At 39.6% G+C, this 18,408-nt stretch overlaps 1 protein-coding gene and 1 non-coding gene across 2 annotated transcripts in view; one reads left to right on the forward strand and one right to left on the reverse strand.

The window, feature by feature from the left end:
• The window catches only part of LOC110300626 (coiled-coil domain-containing protein 7A-like), a 319,531-nt gene that overhangs the window by 269,489 nt on the left and 31,634 nt on the right, over positions 1–18,408 (forward strand). The window contains exons 52-54 of the mRNA XM_085843505.1: positions 149–244; positions 7,608–7,703; positions 10,404–10,499. Coding sequence (XP_085699631.1) covers positions 149–244; positions 7,608–7,703; positions 10,404–10,499 — 288 coding nt within the window. The remainder of the gene's footprint in view (positions 1–148; positions 245–7,607; positions 7,704–10,403; positions 10,500–18,408) is intronic.
• On the reverse strand, positions 15,148–15,274 carry LOC115031824 (small nucleolar RNA SNORA17). Its single transcript, XR_003837482.1, has one exon. It is a non-coding gene; the product is annotated as a small nucleolar RNA SNORA17 (small nucleolar RNA).

The following is an 18,408-nucleotide window of genomic DNA, read 5'->3' on the forward strand; positions in this document are numbered from 1 at the left end:
TGCTTTAATCATGATCTCTTTCACAGTAATAGAAAGCAAACTAGGACATCAGGCTAGACAGAATTTATTCCAGACTGTTAAGTTTGTATCTAAATGCCTGAGAATTTCTACTCATGGTACAATGAATGACTGTGTTCTCACTTTTCAGAGAAATCTGAAATTAGTAACTTAGAAAAGCCAATTGTTAGAGGAACACGTATTCTGAAAAAGTCAACCTCTCCTCGGAAGAAAAGTGTGCTCAAAGGTAAGGAAGTTTCTGGCATCCTGATGTGTGAAACAGAACTCTGTGCTTTTCTCACTTCTATTTTCCAGTATCTTCATCCTCTGGACCATTCCAACATATGGCTAATGTTATGAAAACAGTCTGTTCCAGTACTTTCCTGTAAATAGACATGTGGGGTGGGGGTGGGGGAATTCTGCACAATAATGTGATTCTGTGCATAGATTCCTTACTTGCTTCTAATGCAGGTAAATTCGTCTCTCATACCCTTCATATTCTGCATAATGTCCTGATGTGAGAATGCTTGAGGCATTTCTTTTTAAGTCACCTTTACATTTTTATGATCATGACTACAATCAATAGTACAATCATCAACACTACACATTTTTCTTCTGCCACTTTATGTCTATACAGTAGAATGTGTGCGTGAAGTGGTTGGATTCAGGACATTCCCACCTTTAACTCAGTATACATATACATATCATCTACATTTCTATTCTAGGATGAATGTAATTTTTTAGCTATGACAGTAACTACATGAGAAAACTGTTTCCTGGTTCTTAGCACTAGACACTTCAGGAGTTGAAAATGTTGAAAAGATTAAATTATATTAGTCAGTTGACAATAGTATAAAAAAACTACCTAAAGACTATGGTAAAATCCCTATGGCCTCAGATATAAGTTGTAGAACTAGAAAATTCCATTTGGGTTGTTGCAGAGATGGTCCAGTGTTTAAAGGGTTTGCAATTCATTAAAGAGGACCACAATTCAGAGTCCTGAAACCTGTGTATAAGGCAGTGTCCTGGCAACAACCCATCTATAATCCTATATTACAAGGCATAGGCAAGATCCTCAGAACAAGCTGCTATCAAGATAAGCCACATAGTCTGGCTCTGAGTTTGAATAATAGACACTGCCTCAGTGAATAGGAGGAAGGAGTAAAGGAAAAAGATTCCCCACTAATACCTCAGACCACAAAAAGAACAGGGTATGTGTGCACAAATACCTGAACAAAATATATACAAGCATATATGCAAATAACAGCATCCCCATGTGTATATGTTGAAAGAGAACAAGGGAAAATCCACTTTGAATTCATATGGAATCTTGATACAATGTTGCAGTTAAATTAATTGTGAAGAACCTGGAATCACATTTCATAATTGCAGAGCTTCCTACAGAGCTACAGTGATGAAAGTTTTATGGTTCTCACAAAAGGCAGATAACTGAGACCAATGAAATAGAAGAGCAATACAGCAATGTAATGGCTAATCTTGGTTGTCAACTTGACTACATCTAGAATCAACCCAAACAGTTGAAATGTCTAATGTCTGTGAAGCGCTCTCGCTCTCTCTCTCTCTCTCTCTCTCTTTCTTTCTTTCTTTCTTTCTTGGATCATGTGAGGTGAGGAAGAGCCAGGTGTGGTGGCGCATGCTTTTAATCTCAGCACTCGGGAGGCAGAGGCAGGTGGATTTCTGAGTTTGAGGCCAGCCTGGTCTACAAAGTGAGTTCCAGGACAGCCAGGGCTATACAGATAAACACTGTCTCGAAAAACAAAACAAAACAAAATAAAACAAAAGACATGGAAGAAGAAAACTTTTGCTTTTTGCCTGTTTATATTCATTCTCACTGGTAAAGTTACCTGTCAGGCCACTGAGGCATTCCTTTACTGGTGTAAGAACTCACTTCTTCAGTATTCCAATGTAGACTGAGTTATGGCAGTCCTCTAGAAATCCTCCAGAACTCCAGCACCAGATTGGGATTTCTAAAACATCCAGCTTCAAGAACTGAACAACTTCCAGAGTATCAGCATCTCTATCAGGCAACAGTTATTGTTAGACTAGCCAGACCACAGTATGTGAGCTACTCTAACAAATCATCCTTCAATAAATACATATTCATTCTATCAGTTCTGTTTCTTTAGAGAGCCCTGACTAATAAAGATAATATGCCATTAGGAATCAGTTTAATAATTTTTCCATTTAACAGCACAATGTTGTTATACCCATAAATCAATGCAACCCTCAAGATCATTTCTGTAAAAGGGTTAGAAAGAGTGTAAGACCAAAAGGCAGTGGATGACTACAAAGAAATATTTACTTATGGACACAGCAGGGCAGCTACACATGAACTCACAGCAGTTGTGACAGCATGTTCCAAACTTGTGCATGCTCCAGTCATACCAAACCCCAGCATGGAGAGGCATTGAGCACACAATCCCACCCAAGGGTTTCCAATTGTTAGCTGCCCTTAAACTGTACATGAAAGTACTTCAATATAAATCAAAATTCTTACAAGTGAAAGCTAAACTGCAAAATAATAGAGAAACATATAAGGGAAACCTAGAGGATAATAGATATAGCTGTGTGTTTTATAGTTGACATAAAGCACAATCAAAAAGGAAAAGGCTTCATCAGAATTAAAGTTTTAGACATGTTTGTTTAAAGAGACAGCTATAGTGTAAAACTCCTTTGGATCATGTCCTCAGTGGGAATATGCTTTGAACATGTGTATACTACCAGAAATGTATTCTCTCCCATGGAGCTGGCCTCAAATGCAATTACAAGTAGTTGGATATCTCCAAAATAGTTATACAACTATTGTACCAATGGACACACCTTGCTGCATAGTCATATTATGGGTTACACAATACAAAGCTGGTTGAGACCTTTTCTCCCCCAATATCATGTGTAGTCTCATCTTGATATCTCTGTGTCCTGAATAAAGTGTGTGTTATACCAACCAGTCAAGTCTCATCATCTAATTCTGGTTGTCCACAAAGAGCAATAGCTATAGTCTATATTCTTTGGGGAACTTTTAGACCTCTCTAGACAACCATTTAAAGGGGACATTTATATACTCCTACCCAAATGGCCCAGGAAAGATTGAATAAGAGATGACAGAAACAATCTAAGAGCAGGAGGATGGGAATCATTGTCATGAATTGCTTCCATGAAGATTCGACATTGCTGTTGCAGCCATGAACACACAGAAGCCATACATACTAGCCAGAATTAGGCCTTTCAACCATTCATCAAAAATAGTAGACTTGTCAATGAAACTCTGCCCACTGTTAATGCTTGTAGGAGGAGATTGTGTCATTTTTTTCTTATTGTTGTATCCACTGTGGGACTATTATAAGGAATATTCATGTGAGAAATCAGCCTCAACTACAAAAAGGTAGCACTCCATACCAATTGTATGGTTATTGGACAAAAAAGGAGAAAGTAAAGGAAAAAGTGAAAGAAAGGAAAATATTGACATTAAAAAGTGCAAGAGATTGGGAGAGCAGTCCTATGGGGGCAGCCTCTAATCCCAGCTCCTTGGGAAGCTCATACAAGAGAATGACAAGTTCACATCCAGCCCAAGTAGCATGTCAGAAGCAAGAGGGTGGGATTAATGCAGTTCCGGGATATTCTGTCTTTTCTGCACCACTGTACCACATTGCCTTTACCCATTAAGTCACCTTGGTGCACTTGACCATGTAGATGAGAGTTTATTTCTGAGGTCACCTCCACTTCCTCCTCCTTCCTCTCCCTCCTCTTCTTCTTTCCTTGCATAAAAAAATAACCAGGTTCAATTATCAGTACTTGAAACAAACAGGAAAGAAGAACAAATGTTGGTAAGAATGTCAAGAAATTATAAACGTGGGGTGGAGGAGTCAATTTGGTTCAGTGTGTAAAGGTGCTTACCACAAAACCCAACACACATTTTCCATTCCCATGACACATGCTAGGAACAGAGATTCCAGATCCAGTTGTCCTTTGACCTCCACAGTCACAAATAAATCAACTATAATTTAATGTTTTCAGAGTAAAAAAAGAAATTTAATTTACTAAGTTAGTTTCCTCCAGAGCATCCAACTTTGCAAATTAAGGGAAAGTCCTGGGTACACATTTTTCACAAAAGCACTTGCCTGGGCAAACTGACAGTTGGATGTTTCACTTTTGTGCAAGAAATACAATGTAGAAATAGAAAGCATCCTTGATTCTTATAAATTTGCCCAACTAAAACTCTCTAAAAGAATCATATTCTACTTTATTTCGGCATTTGTCCTAGTGGAGAGATATTAAATCTATGTTTTTGAAGTTTCATTTTAGTTCATGTGTATGGATGTTTTTCCTGCATATATAGAACCCTTCACACACGTATCTACTTATAAGAAACATTCTGCTTTTAAGGTTATGTTCAGTAACCAAATCCTGTGCATAGATCCTTCTTGTCTCCAGTGCTGTTAAACTGATCAATTGCTTTCAGATCTCAAAACCTTTAATTTTGTACACGATATGCTGAAATTAGAATATGTCACATCTCCTTGATGGCTTCTTTTTATGTCACATCTATTTATCTGTTGTTGCAGATACAATCAAAAGTCTAATAACTATCACTGAACAGTTTTATAATACTTGTTTATATCTATACAGTAGAGAATGTGAGTGGGATTGTTGGATCCAGGTCATGTATACTTTTAATTCCACATATACTGTACAAAGTATCTATATAACCATTCTTGAATGATTGTAGTTAGTAGTTTAGCTGTGGCTGCCTGAATAAACTGTTTCCTAATTCTTGGCTCTGTCCTTTTTATAAATTGAAAATATTAAGAAGATACGTTACACTGGCCAGCAACCAGAAACACATAAAGAGTCTAGAAAGTAAAGAGTCTAGAAGACATCCCCAGAATTCAAAGATGTGTTGAGGTCTCTGAGCAGTTTAAGCGCTAGGTGGCTAATGTCCACCTAAATAGCTGAATGAGATCAGGACTCAAATTTTTCAGTGAAAAAGACTGTGGGAATGAAGTGGTGCATGGGTGGAGAACTAACTTTGCATACAAAATGCATAGATTCAGGTCCCAGTACTTTAAACAGTCAAAAAACCCAGCACATATTGGCAAGTACATCCATTAACAACCAGAGATGCATCGTATCACCTCACTTCCAGCAGGCTTAAGCAGCCTCCTCTCTATACCCCTGCCATTTGGATGAGAGGTGGCTTGACGTGCTCAGTAACCCCCATCTACTTTATACTCCCGATTAAAGAGAAATGTTTCATGGAGCTCTCTATTTCTGTTCATATTTCTTTTAAAATCTATTTTTTAACCTTTACTGTGTGATCCAATTTTGAAAGAATTTGTCTTTCATCCCTGATTCTGTTTTCTACATGAGCCATTCTGTAGGTGAAGCTTTCCACTGAGGTTTTTACTTGGCTTTTTCAGTTGAAAAATCTCTGCATTTGTCCTTTTGACATATAGTCACATATTCCTTGAGTTGTTTGAAAATGCTCACAATCATTCTTTGTAATTCTTCTAACTTCTATAGTTGTCATTATTAGAGGATTAGTGACTTGTGGAGAAGTAATGTCTTGGTTTATCATGTTTCTGTTTCTGCACTAGAATCTGAATATTTAGAATTAGTTCATTGATAGGTTTTCTGTCTTTTGTATTTTTAGTTTAAAAATTCTAGTAATTTTTTTCTTTCACTGGTGGCATTTGCAGTATTGAGTAAAAGACTAAGTCCTATGAGGGTTGGAGTTTTCTTTCCCTCTGTGGGAATGGTATTTAGATTCAGAGGCTTCATCTGGCATCTTTCTCTAATTGTTAGGTCTTGTCCAGCCTCCTACCTGGTTCTTAAGGTTTTCCTGTGATCTGTGGAACCCTTCACACACTTGAAGGTGTGTAACAAATCTGGTCCCTAGCCTGGTTTCTTATTTCACTTTGGAGCTTCCAGAAGATGGGGGATGTTTTAAGCACCAGCAGCCCTAACATAGAATTGAATATGATCACTACTTTTCCATAGAAGTCACTGGGAATTGTTGGACCCATTTATAAATACCTTCTAATTACTCCATATGCTGCTGTTTGTTTGTAGTTTTATTCAAATACACATTAAATCTATTTTCATTATCATACTTTCTTTTTAATAGCATTCAAAATATGCTCACACTAGTGTTTGTTAGTCTCTGACTAAACTCGGTCATCATAATTTTCTTTTTTTTTAATATTCTGTGTTTTTTTCTGGGCATGTATGTATATAAAAGGCAGAGAATCATGCCATGGTGTGTCTGTGAAAATAAAAGTGCAACCCTGTGAAGTTGGTTTGCACATTTACATGGATTCTGGCTAAAAAACTCAGATTAGTAGGCTTTTGTGGCAAATGCCTTTTTTAAAAAATTAGATATTTTCTTTATTTACATTTCAAATGTTATCCCCTTTCCTAGTTTCCCCTCCAAAAATCCCTTTTCTTCCCCCCACCCCGCCAACCCCTGTTCCCCAACCCACCCACTCCTGCTTCCTAGCCCTGGCATTCCCCTATACTGGAGCATAGAACCTTCACAGGACCAAGGGCCTCTCCTACCATTGATGACCGACTAGGCCATCCTCTGCTACATATGCAGCTAGAGCCACAAGTCCCACCATGTGTTTTCTTTGATTGGTGGTTTAGTCCCAGGGAGCTCGGGAGGGGTACTGGTTAGTTGATATTGTTGTTCCTCCTATGGGGCTGCAAGCCCCTTCAGCTCCTTGGGTATTTTCTCTAGCTCTTTCATTGGGGACCCTGTGCTCCATCCAATGGATGACTGTGAGCATTCACTTCTGTATTTGCCAAGATACTGATACCAACCTTTCCCTCGTGGCATGTTTCTGTCCCAATGGAGGTATAGAAGTGGTCAATACAAATGTCAGAGGATTCATTTTGAAAGAAGCACAATGAACAAAACCATTTTTAACTTTATGCAGTACTCTCTTTATCTAAAAAGAAAAACATGGTAGTATTCTTATAATGTAAACTGTACTTGGGGTCTGGTATGATGTCTCAGCTTAAAAAGACAAATGCCTTCTGACATTAGCATTGACCACTTCTATACTTCTATTGAGACAGAAACATGCCATGAGAGAAAGGTTGGTATCAGAATCCCCATGTCAGACAGAAAGACTCCTAAACTCTTATCATCCTACTCCCTTACCCTGTTTGTTTTTCGAAACAGGGTTTCTTTGCAGTCCTGGCTGTCCTGGAACTCACTCTGTAGACCAGGCTGGCCTCGAACTCAGAAATTTGCCTGCCTCTGCTTCCCAAGTGCTGGGATTAAAGGCGTGCACTACCACCGCCTCTCCCTTACCCTGTAAGGTTGCTGTATACAAGCACATTCAGCCTTCTTCTTCTTCAGGAATCTTGTCTTACACTCTTATATAAGTATTCATAACACATCAACTACCCAGAAAGAATAATACAGAGAGTCCATTCCTTCAGGTTAAGTTACTTTATTTTATAAACTGACAAGGATGATAAAGAAGATATACTTTGGAAGGAGATTGGCATTTATTTTATTGCTTTAAAATTTAAAGTTAGTTTGTTTCTAGTATCCTTGATTGGCATTGTTCGTGTGTTTCCAGGGAAGTCTAAATCTGCAACGTTACCCAAGAAATGTGATAACTTTCCATTTGATCTGATTCGTTCATCATCTGACTCCAGCAAACAACAGGTTGAAGGTAAAAGCACCACTGTAATACAGACCTGTGAAATGAAACTCTGTTCCAGTTGCACTGTTTCTAGTTACTAGTGTACTCAACCTGTGGGCCCTTCCAAAATGCAACCAATGTAAGAACAGCAGGTGTCCCATGATTTTGGTGTAAATAGATAGGTGTGTGGAGGAGGGCTTTGTCGTTCAGTACAGTAAAGCATCCTGTGTGTGGGCACCCCCACCCTTTACAGTTAACCCATGCAACTTGGTAGATTTCCTTCACCTCTCATAGCTTTAATTTTCTGCAAGATGATCTGAAACAGAAGATGTCATAGTTTATGAGTATCTTATTAACTGAGAAACCTTTGAGTTTTTATTATTACAACCACAATCACTGGAGCTATAATGTCATTGTACAGTTCTACTGTGTTGTTTATATTTGTATAAAACACAAGGGGCTGGGCTGAGCATAGAGCTCTGTCAGTAAAGTGCTTGTGCTCCAGACCTTAGGACCTGAGGTAAGATGCCCAGCACCACACAAAAAAAGCCATGGTCAGTGCCCACACTCAGGGATGTTGGCCAACAAATAGGGCCATATTGATAAGCTCAGGGATCAATTAGACAAACCAAGGTGAAGGGCTTGAAAGATGGCTCACTGATTTTGAGCATTAGCTGTTCTTCCATTTATAAATTCAATTCCCAGCACCAACAGTAACTCCAAATCCAAGGAATGTAACATCCACTTTTTTCCTGGTAGAATGGAAGGGATACAAACATGACAGAGACAGAGAGAGAGAGAGAGAGAGAGAGAGAGAGAGAGAGAGAGAGAGAGAGAGAGAGAGCCTACAAATGAATAGATAATTTTAAACTAAGATAAGTAATAATTGAGGAAAATACCTGACATCCACTTTTGGACTGTATGGGGGTGCAGAGGGGTGTCAGGAGTAAAGGAAAGGAGGAAGAAAGAAAATGGGCAGTGTGATTGGGGAAATAGCTCAGTAAATGGCTTATAATCCTAAAACTGGATCAGCAGAGAGAGTGGATCCCCGAGGCCCACTAACCAGTCTGCTCAAGCTAATCTGTCAGTTCTGTGTCAAAGAGAAACCCTGTCTCAAAAGGAAAAAAAAGTGAATAGCACAGGTGGAATGAAACTCACTGTTCACTGCTAACCACCACATATGCTCACAAGTGTAATATAGAAAATAAAATGGAAGACATATTCAGGTGGACCCACAGCAAAAACACACCCACATTCACAACATATCAATTAGTTAACTACCTAATTGATTAGAGTACATAAGTGATAAGCAGTTAATTTACAAGTAAGTACAGAAAAAGAAAAAAACCTACCTCCTTTCTATTAGCCAGCATTAGTCTTTTGATGAACTGAAAATACTAACTATTAAATTATGTATTTCTTTGGGGATTATTTTTTTTAGAAGGGACTCACCACATAGCCATTGACAGACCAAGAATTAACGATGTAGACCAGACTATCCTTGAACTCATAGAGCTCTACTTACTTATGACTCTCAAGGGCTAAGATTAAAGGTCTGTGTCACCATGCCTGGCATGAAATTATATTTTAGGTGTCAAAACCACAGAAAATGATTTAAAGAGACCTGAAAGTCCCATGAGAATTACAAAGACATTCTACAGAAATAGAAAAGTCCATTTTCAAGTTTTTACAAAGTCTCGAGAGACTGTGGTGGTCAAAATAATCTTGTCAAAGTATCAAGTAAGAAGAATCCTGCTTCATCGTTTCAGAACTTATTCCCAAACTACAGAAAGTATTGTGGTTCTGGCATAGAGACAAGTGACACCCAGACTAGAGAAACAGAGGAGACATCACAGAACTAGTCATACCCATTCTCTGGGCAACAAGAGAGTGTGGAGAGAACAGTCAGACACAGATAATGCTGGGTAAATTAGATATCCTGCGCAAACACATGAATTGGAGGCCCTTAAATTATAGTGAAAACTCAACTCAAAATGAATCAAAGAACTATAAATAAGACCTAAACAACAAGAAAAAATACTAAAATAAAATTTAGTGGAGGTCTTATATGATACATAATTTTCTAATGTATTTTTGGATGAAAAACAAAGGCCTTTCTTTCTGGGATGGGATCTGGGCTTCATACAAGTTAGGCAACTATTCTAACAACTATGCCATACCCTAGACCTCTTGCTCCATGATTGCACTGTACTCTCTATTATGGGAATGAAACCTTCTGTTGAAAAGACTGTCGTAGTCAAAACAGTCTTGAAAAAACTAGGGACTGAAACTACAACATAAATTTTGCATTTTAGCTTCTTCTAGACTTATTTTCCTACTGATTTTTAGAGATACGTCTCTGATATTTATCTACAGCATTTCCATAATGGCAGTCATATTTTAGATGACTCGCTGTGTTTAGAAAGTCTGGCATCACACTTCATATGTAGGAAGACTGGCAGACTGATACTCATCTCCCTGCCTCAGTCTCCCAAGTGCTGGGATCCCAGGGGTGAACCAACACAATAATATTCTTTATAACACATCAAATACCAAGCAAAAGGTAGCTCAGACTGAATCTCTTTGTGCTGGTTACACTACTTTATGTAGATTACTGAACACTTAAAAAGAAGCTATCTATGGTTTGCAGAAGATTAAGAATTATTTAAAATATTAAAAACTTAAATCATTTTATTGCTAGAATCATCCACTAATGTTCTTATTTTTCAGAGCAACCTAAGCCTGGAAATGTAGACAAGAAAGTTTCTGATGACTCTTACAGTCCGAACATTTCAACATCTCCCACAAAGAAGCATACATTAAAAGGTAATGACATGTCTGTTATACAGATGTGTGAACCAGAGCCCTGTTCCATTCCAACTATTTCTATTTACAAGTATCTCCAGCCTGTCAGCTCCTCCAACATACAGTACAAGCATTGTGTATATTCTTGTGCTCTTCCTGTGAATAGAAACATCGTTGGAGGACTTTTGGTTTCTGTACACCAATATGACCCTACACATAGATGCTCCTTACCTCTAACCCAGGTGGATTCTTGTCTCAAAGCCTTAATATTTTGCCTCATGTTCTCAAATGTGGATGTATCCCACATCCATATTTCCTTTTAAAATCACCTGTATGTTTCTGTTGTAAACACAATGGAGTTATAAATATTGTTGCATGAATATTTATTATGCTACTTGGGTTTCTATGAAGTAGTTTTTAAAAGGGATTGTTGAATTATAGCATATATTAAATTTAATTTTAGTAAGTATTACAAAATAATATGCTAACAGAATACAGTTTGTGCGAGTGTGCATTGGAAACCTGTATCTCAGTGTTATATCCACAAGTAGAATTTTTATGGAATGAACATATGACTGCCATTAAAATATTGATATATGTCAAAAATATAGAAAGTAATAAAAAATATTCAGGAATATTCCTATTAAATTTTGAAAAACCATTTACTGAAATAGTAAAGTCCATTTTTAAATTATTATAGGATATAAACTTCATAATTTAAAACATATTACAATAATACAGACATTATGGTTCTGGCATACACAGAGATGAGCTGTAGTCTCCAAAAAAGCAGAAAGATACCAGAAGTAAACTCACACCTATGCTGCCAAGGCCCCAAGACCATTCAGTGTGACAAGGCATTCCACCACACATGGTGCAAGGGAAAACAGATATTACAAAGCTGAATGATGACTATCCGCATTTTAGCCTAAATTATTTTCAAATGTGAACTCAGAATGAATAAAACCCTGTAAGTAAGAGGCAAACTACAAAACTATTAGAAGATATAGAGGAAACCCCACATGATACTGGATTTCATGATGTGTTTTAGAGGTGACATAGAAGACACAATTTAAAAATAAATATATAAGTAAATGTGGCTTTATGAGAGTTTTAAATGCTTACATCAAAGTGTCAGAGAATATTTCAAGTAAAGTATAATAAAGAAAAAAAATTTTAAAGAAAAACCATAAAAATCAAACCACAGGATGAGAGAAAATTTTCCAATTTTATACCTCATTAAAGATTAAATGTTTAAAAATATATTTATAGAGCTATAAAACTTGTTTTAGCTACTTTTCCTATTGCTCTGGTAAAATACCCTAATAAAGGCAACTTAAAGGTGAAAGGTTTGCATTTGGTTCACAGCTGCAGCCTATATAATAAAAGAAGTCAAGGCAACAGAAGCCTGAGGCAGCTGCTCCGGTTGTATCTAAGTCATGAAGCAGATAGTACTGAATAAAACCCAATCCTCAGTTTCTTTTCTCCACTTACCACAGTCTAAGGTCCCAGCACAGAGCATAAGCAAGTCATGTCCAGATAACTATCTTTCATCATGTTTCATCACTAACAATCACAGCACCAACTTTTTTAAACTTGACACTCAAACATGTGATTTTAATCATAAACTTTCACTGCTTCTCATCAAATTTTCATGGTCCTCTGCTAGCAGAAATAAAATTCAGGTTCCAAAGCTCCCATAGTCTTTAGCAATTGGAGTAAGTTGAAGGTCCAAAATCTACATTGTCACCTGAGACTCAAGCAGTTTCTATGTGCTCCCTAAAGTAAAAAATCCTGTAACATAATTTCATCATGGAACCAACTATATATCCCATTCCAAAGTATGACCAAAATATAGCAGGGAAAACACCAAATCTACAGCTCTCTATCCAGCACTGAAAACTCATAATGAAATAATCTGAGCTTCAAAAGGCCTCAGCACCCTCACTCCTCCAGTCCTGCTGTCTGTAGCACATTATTTCTTGATTAGGATGGCTTCATTTCATGCCTGCAGCTTTCCTCAACAGACAGTCCATAGTCCTGGCATCTCTAATATCCCAGATTCTTCACTGCAACTTGGGATCTACCTTCATAGCTTCATACAATGTCCTGTTGGTATTCTCACTACATGGATTCTGATACTGCAACATGTTGCATGGCCACAGCTGTTCTTTAAAACTGTGGACCTGGAATTTGTGACCCCCTTACTTTTTCAAAATTGATGACTGCCAAAGGAGTACCATGGTGTTCCCAAGTTATAGTCCCAGACTGAGAATCACTCTGATTTCTTGGGACCACAGCAATATTAGTCTCTGCCTGAAGACCCTGGAAAAACACAACCATAGGCACTTGCCTTTAACAAACAAGGAACCCCTTCTGTTGGGACTTTTTTCTTTCATATAAACTTGGTTCTTCACTGGGTAGAGGATGCAGTGGATTTTGCCCTCAGGACATATTTCCTATTATCCTTGATCAGCTCAGAAAGTTTCTCCTAAGAGGTGAGTATCTCTTCAGCAATCACAGCTGCTGTCTAGGCTCATACTCTAAGGCCCTACTGCTGAAATTTTTCTTTGCCTAAAAAGTTACTTCATAGTTTATAAATTCAACTTTACTCAAGTTCTCAGGGCTCAAGAAAAAATTTAGATTCTTCCCTAAAGTATCACACATGTGCCCCATCCATGTTGCTGATATGCTGTTTGTTCCCTTCTCAGATTCTTGAGCAAGTTTTCCACTGTCCTCGATTCTTCCAAACTTCCACCAGAATGTTCCATTATGATCTGTTTATATTATAGCACTCAGGGTTTTTCTAGCCCAAAGTTCCAAACTCTTCCACATTCTTCCTTTAAACCACTTCAAAAGTCCTAAAACCACATAGTCAGGCTTAAAAAAAATGTTATTGGTTCTTTGTGAATTTCACATCATGGACTAAAATTCCACTCATCTTCCCCCTCACCTCATAGTCACGCCCCACCATTGAAATCTCCCTACCCAAAAAAGAAGAAAGAAATTTCATAGGTACTATAGTGTGTCACAGTGTGTCCTGATGTACACCCTTTGTCCATACTTTTTTGCTTGCAAATGTTCACTGCAATGGTACAAGGCACTGGTTTCTGCTACATTATCAGTAGTGGAACCATATTCCTCTCTGATATCCTGTTATGGCCCTATGTAATGGAGGTCATGTAGTTTTGGAACTATATAGGACTGGTACCTTCATACACTATAGTAGTTCATCAAGTGGTGGTGGACAAATTCAAAGCCCTGGATCTGGGCCTAAGAGGTATCTGAGCTGATCAGACTGCCAGTTCTCCAGCACCCACACAACCAGGATGAGCTCTCCTGCCAACCCCTAGCTGGACCAACCAATGCCTCAGTCACCAAGGAGCAGACCCAGCTTTCTCACTCTTGTGCCCTCAGATTGGCTCATCCTAAACCATGCCATCAGTGTCACATCTACTCTGCTACCCAGGATGGGTACAGGGCCTGTTCTCCCCAGTACTGCAGGGGCTAAGATAGCTCTCTGGCTCTCAAGCCCTAAAAGCATGCTTTACAGCAATACCTGCAACCAGGCCCAACTCTGACCTGCTGCACAGGCAAGATTCAGGACCAGCTCTCCTAAGTGTTGCAGCCAGTGAGGGACAGGAACAGTTCTACTCTAATGACCCCAGGGCCAACTCTTCCTGAATGCCATAATAGTGAAGGATGAGAGGGAGGTGAGGAGGGCATCTCTCCCTTGTCCACTCTACTGCACAACAGACAAGAGACATGGTAAACCTTCCCATGCTCACACCTTCAAGGTCTGCTCACAAACAACCCCCGCATCCAGGTCCAGCCCTACTGTGCTGCCCAGGGGACCTGAAGGGAAAGATCTCCTGAGTGCTGCAGCAGTTGAAGGGCAAGGCCAACTCTCTCATGCTTGCCACCCCATGACCAGCTTTCCTGACTGCCACAGTTGGGAAGGGGTGAGGCTGTGGGAGGGCATCTCTCCTTTGCCCAAACTTGCCACATTTGGGGCCATCTCTCCCATGCTCACATCATCACACCAACCCACACTACAGTCAGCTCTACTGTGCTGACAGGCAAGATACAAGGCCTGCTCTCCCAAGTTGCTGCAGCCCATGAGGGGCAGGAACAGACCTCCTGATATTGTGGCCCCAGGGCCAGCTCTCCCATAAAGTCCAGGCAAGGAATAGGGCACAGCCTTCAGACATCAACATATCCCCAACCATCAACAAAACCTAGGGACATCTGCCTGGACTTTGGTGCTAACAGTGCCCTACTGCTGCAGGGACTGAGATGTGCCCACCAGTGGCAACACAGGCCAGGACCCTGCCATGGTTCCAGGTAGCATCACCAGCTACTCACATTGGGCTATTTCTCACTACCCTTAAGTGTCAGTTCTGCCTCTTCATTGTGCCCTCATCCTTCTGTTTCCCTTTCTCTTCCATTTTTCCACCACTTACTTGCTTCTCTTCTCTTAGTGATGCCCAGGGTCTCTGAGTGTCTAGGGTCATCTGAGGAGTGATCTCAGCAATGCTTTCCTCCACATATGCATTATGGCTCCAGGCAGGGGTCATCTCAGACATGGCCTGCCCACTCCCAGGTCTGTGCAGTACCATACTGATGGTCATCTCAGGCTAGCTGCCTGTCCACGGGCCTGCACAGCACCTTAGCCTACTAATAATTCAGTTTTCACAGGTCAGAACACCGAGTGTAGACATATCAACTCTCCTCTCTACTACCTACTAAAGCACATATGACACAGCAGTCATATCTGCAGCACCTCTAGAAGAAGCACAGTAAAGCTTTTATAGCAATGACCTCAGTCCTGGTGCAAAATTTTATCACACTTTTCCTGCTGCTGTAATAAAATGTCCCAACAAGAGCAACTTAAGGTAGAAAGGGTACATTTGTTTATATTGGCTCACAGTTCAACTATACAGACCATCGTGAAAGGCAAATCAAGATGGCAGTGGTATATGAAGCTGCATCCAGAATCACAAAAATTGATGAGTACACTGTGCTGCTCAGTTCCTCCCTCCACTTTTGCAGTCCAACCCAGGTAAAGCTGCTACCCACAGTGGGTGACTATCTCATCTTAAGTATGTAATCAAGATAATCCCCCACCATCAAGCCAAGAGGCCCACCTCCTAGGTGATACTAGATTCTGCCAAGTGGACAATTAACACTACTCAGCACACTCAACAACAAACTCAGGTAAAAGCCAGGCAAACTCTACTCTGCTCTAAAAGCTACTTCTCCTGGAAAAATATTACAAGAAACTGACAGATGTAATATAATAAATATCATCCATCATTAGGGAAATCAACCACAAATTGAAGGCAAATACCTCATACCTATTATATGGCTATATCAGGAAGGAAAGGGAAAGAGAGGAATAAGTAAAATCAAGAAAAGTTTGTCATATTTATGACAGAGGGAGGGAGGGAAGGTGTGTGTGAAAGGCGGGGGTGAGGTGGGAATGAGTCCTGAGGGTACAGCTTTTTGAGAATCTAGTGCAAGATTACAAATTTATACCCAGCCTGGGCAACATGGCAATAGCATGTCTCGAAGTTTTTTTTATCAAGAAGGTGGGATGAATATAATTCAGAGGTAGAATACTTGCCACACATAGAATATACCCAGGTTCACCTCCACCCACCCAGTAATTCAAAATAAAATAAGAAAAAACATTGGAAAGAATAAATATCAAGAATTTGGAACCAGAGACACATGGTGCCACCTGACATACAATAGGCTAGATCAACCCTGCCATTTGTGGCACACACACCCTGTCCATTCAATAACCCCTGGTGTGTGGAACAGAAGTGATGTGAGAATAAATCATGACAGAGGAAAAGCAGGCAGGACAGAATGGGGGAGGGATGGAGGGAGAAAGTCCCAGAAGAAAATGGGCCTCTTTCTACTAGCAGCAACCAATTGCCATGAAATATGGCTTCATGACCTCTCTTTTGTTCCATGGTGGGGTTTTTGTTGATTTGATCTTGAATAGGCCTTAAGTATTTGGTCACAATATTCTTAAGTATCAACCACTGTAAATTCATGTGTGCAATGACCTTGTTATGCCAGGTTTAAAAAAAGCCACTTGGTTCAGAGGTCCACTGCCTCCTGCTATTATCATCTGTCTTCCTTCTCTTCCACAATAATCTGTAAGTAGCAAGAGGAGGAGGTGTGGCTTAGAGGTCTCATTTAGAGGTGAACATTCTATAGTCTCATATATTCTTCATATTGTCTAGTCATGGATCTCTGTATTAATGGCCAAATGATGCAAAATGAAAGTAAGAGTTGAAAAACAAATTAATTCGTGGGTTAAGGATAAGGACTTAAGGAACAATTTATTTCTGGGTCCACTTAAGAGAATAATACTACTAGGGTCTCCCTTACAAGTCACGAAGCCATGAATTCTTGACCCAGTTACTAATGCTGAAAATTAGTTTTATCTTGTGGAACAGGTTTTAAATCCAGTCAGAAAGTGGTTGTTATTCCTATTACATCCTTGTCACTATTGCACCAGCAGCCAAAATTTGCCAGTTGTTATTGTGGTTCACAAGATCCATACCTGGGTACGGCTGTTAATTACTTTTCTCCCCAGGAGTGTATAGATAACCCACTCCCCCACCCCTTTTGCTATACCCATTTCCTGCTTCAAATCACTTGAATTCTATAGCCTTCACTTGAGATCTAGCCCCCATGGCAGCATTTTAAAAATTCCCTTACTTCTACATATTGAATTTTCAAAAGTTATTTAAAGAAGTAAATCTAGAATCTACATATGAATAATAACATGAAGTATTTGTCTTTCTGGAGCATGTGACTAAAGAGACTTCTTTTTTTTTTAATTGGGTATTTTCTTTATTTACATTTCAAATATTATCCCTTTTTCCAGTACCATACCCCAGAAACCCCTATCCTATCCCTGCTACCCCTGCTTTTATGAGGGTGTTCTCCTACCCAACCACCAACTCCTGCTTCCCCACCCTAGCATTCTCCTACACTGGGGCATCAAGCCTTCACAGGAGCAAGGGCCTCTTCTCCCATTGATGCTCAACAAGGCTATCCTCTGCTACATATGTGGCTGGAGTCATGTGTCGCTGCTCCATGTGTACTCTTTGTTTGGTGGTTTAGTCCCTGGGAACTCTTGGGGGGGGGGGTCTGGTTGGTTGATATTGTTTTTCTTCCTATGGGGTTACAAACTCCTTCAACTCCTTCTGTCCATTTCCTAACTCCTCCATTGGGGACCTCATGCTCAGTCCAATGGTTGGCTTCGAGTATCCACTTCTGTATTTGTCAGGCTCTGGCAGAGCCTCTCAGGAGACAGCTATATCAGACTCCTGTCAGCATGCACTTCTTGGCATCCACTGGGTTTTATGACTAAATGGGATGGATCCCCAGATGGGGCAGTCTCTGGATGATCATTCCTTCAGTCTCTGCTCCACACTTTGTCTCTGTATTTGCTCCCATGAGGATTTTGTTTGCCCTTCTAAGAAGGATCAAAGTATCTGCACTTTGGTTTTTCTTTTTCTTAAGCTTCATGTGGTCTGTAAATTTTATCTTGGGTATTCCAAGCTTTGGGGCTAATATCCACTTATCAGTGTCTGCATACCATGTGTGTTGTTTTGTGCTTCTGTTATCTCACTCGGGATAATATTTTCTAGTTCCATCCATTTGCCTAAGAATTTCATGAAGTCATTGTTTTTAATAGCTGAGTAGTACTCCATTGTGTAAATGTACCACATTTTCTGTATCCATTTCTCTGTTGAAGGACATCTGTGTTCTTTCCAGCTTCTGGCTATTATAAATAAGGCTGCTATGAACATAGTGGAGCATACGGACTTGGTATGCACTGGAGCATCTTTTGGGTATATACTCAGGAGTGGTATAGCTGGGTCCTCAGGTAAAACTATATATA

The sequence above is a fragment of the Mus caroli genome, unplaced genomic scaffold (genome assembly GCF_978045245.1).
Source record: "Mus caroli unplaced genomic scaffold, Mus_caroli_1 scaffold_10, whole genome shotgun sequence".
Taxonomy (NCBI): domain Eukaryota; kingdom Metazoa; phylum Chordata; class Mammalia; order Rodentia; family Muridae; genus Mus; species Mus caroli.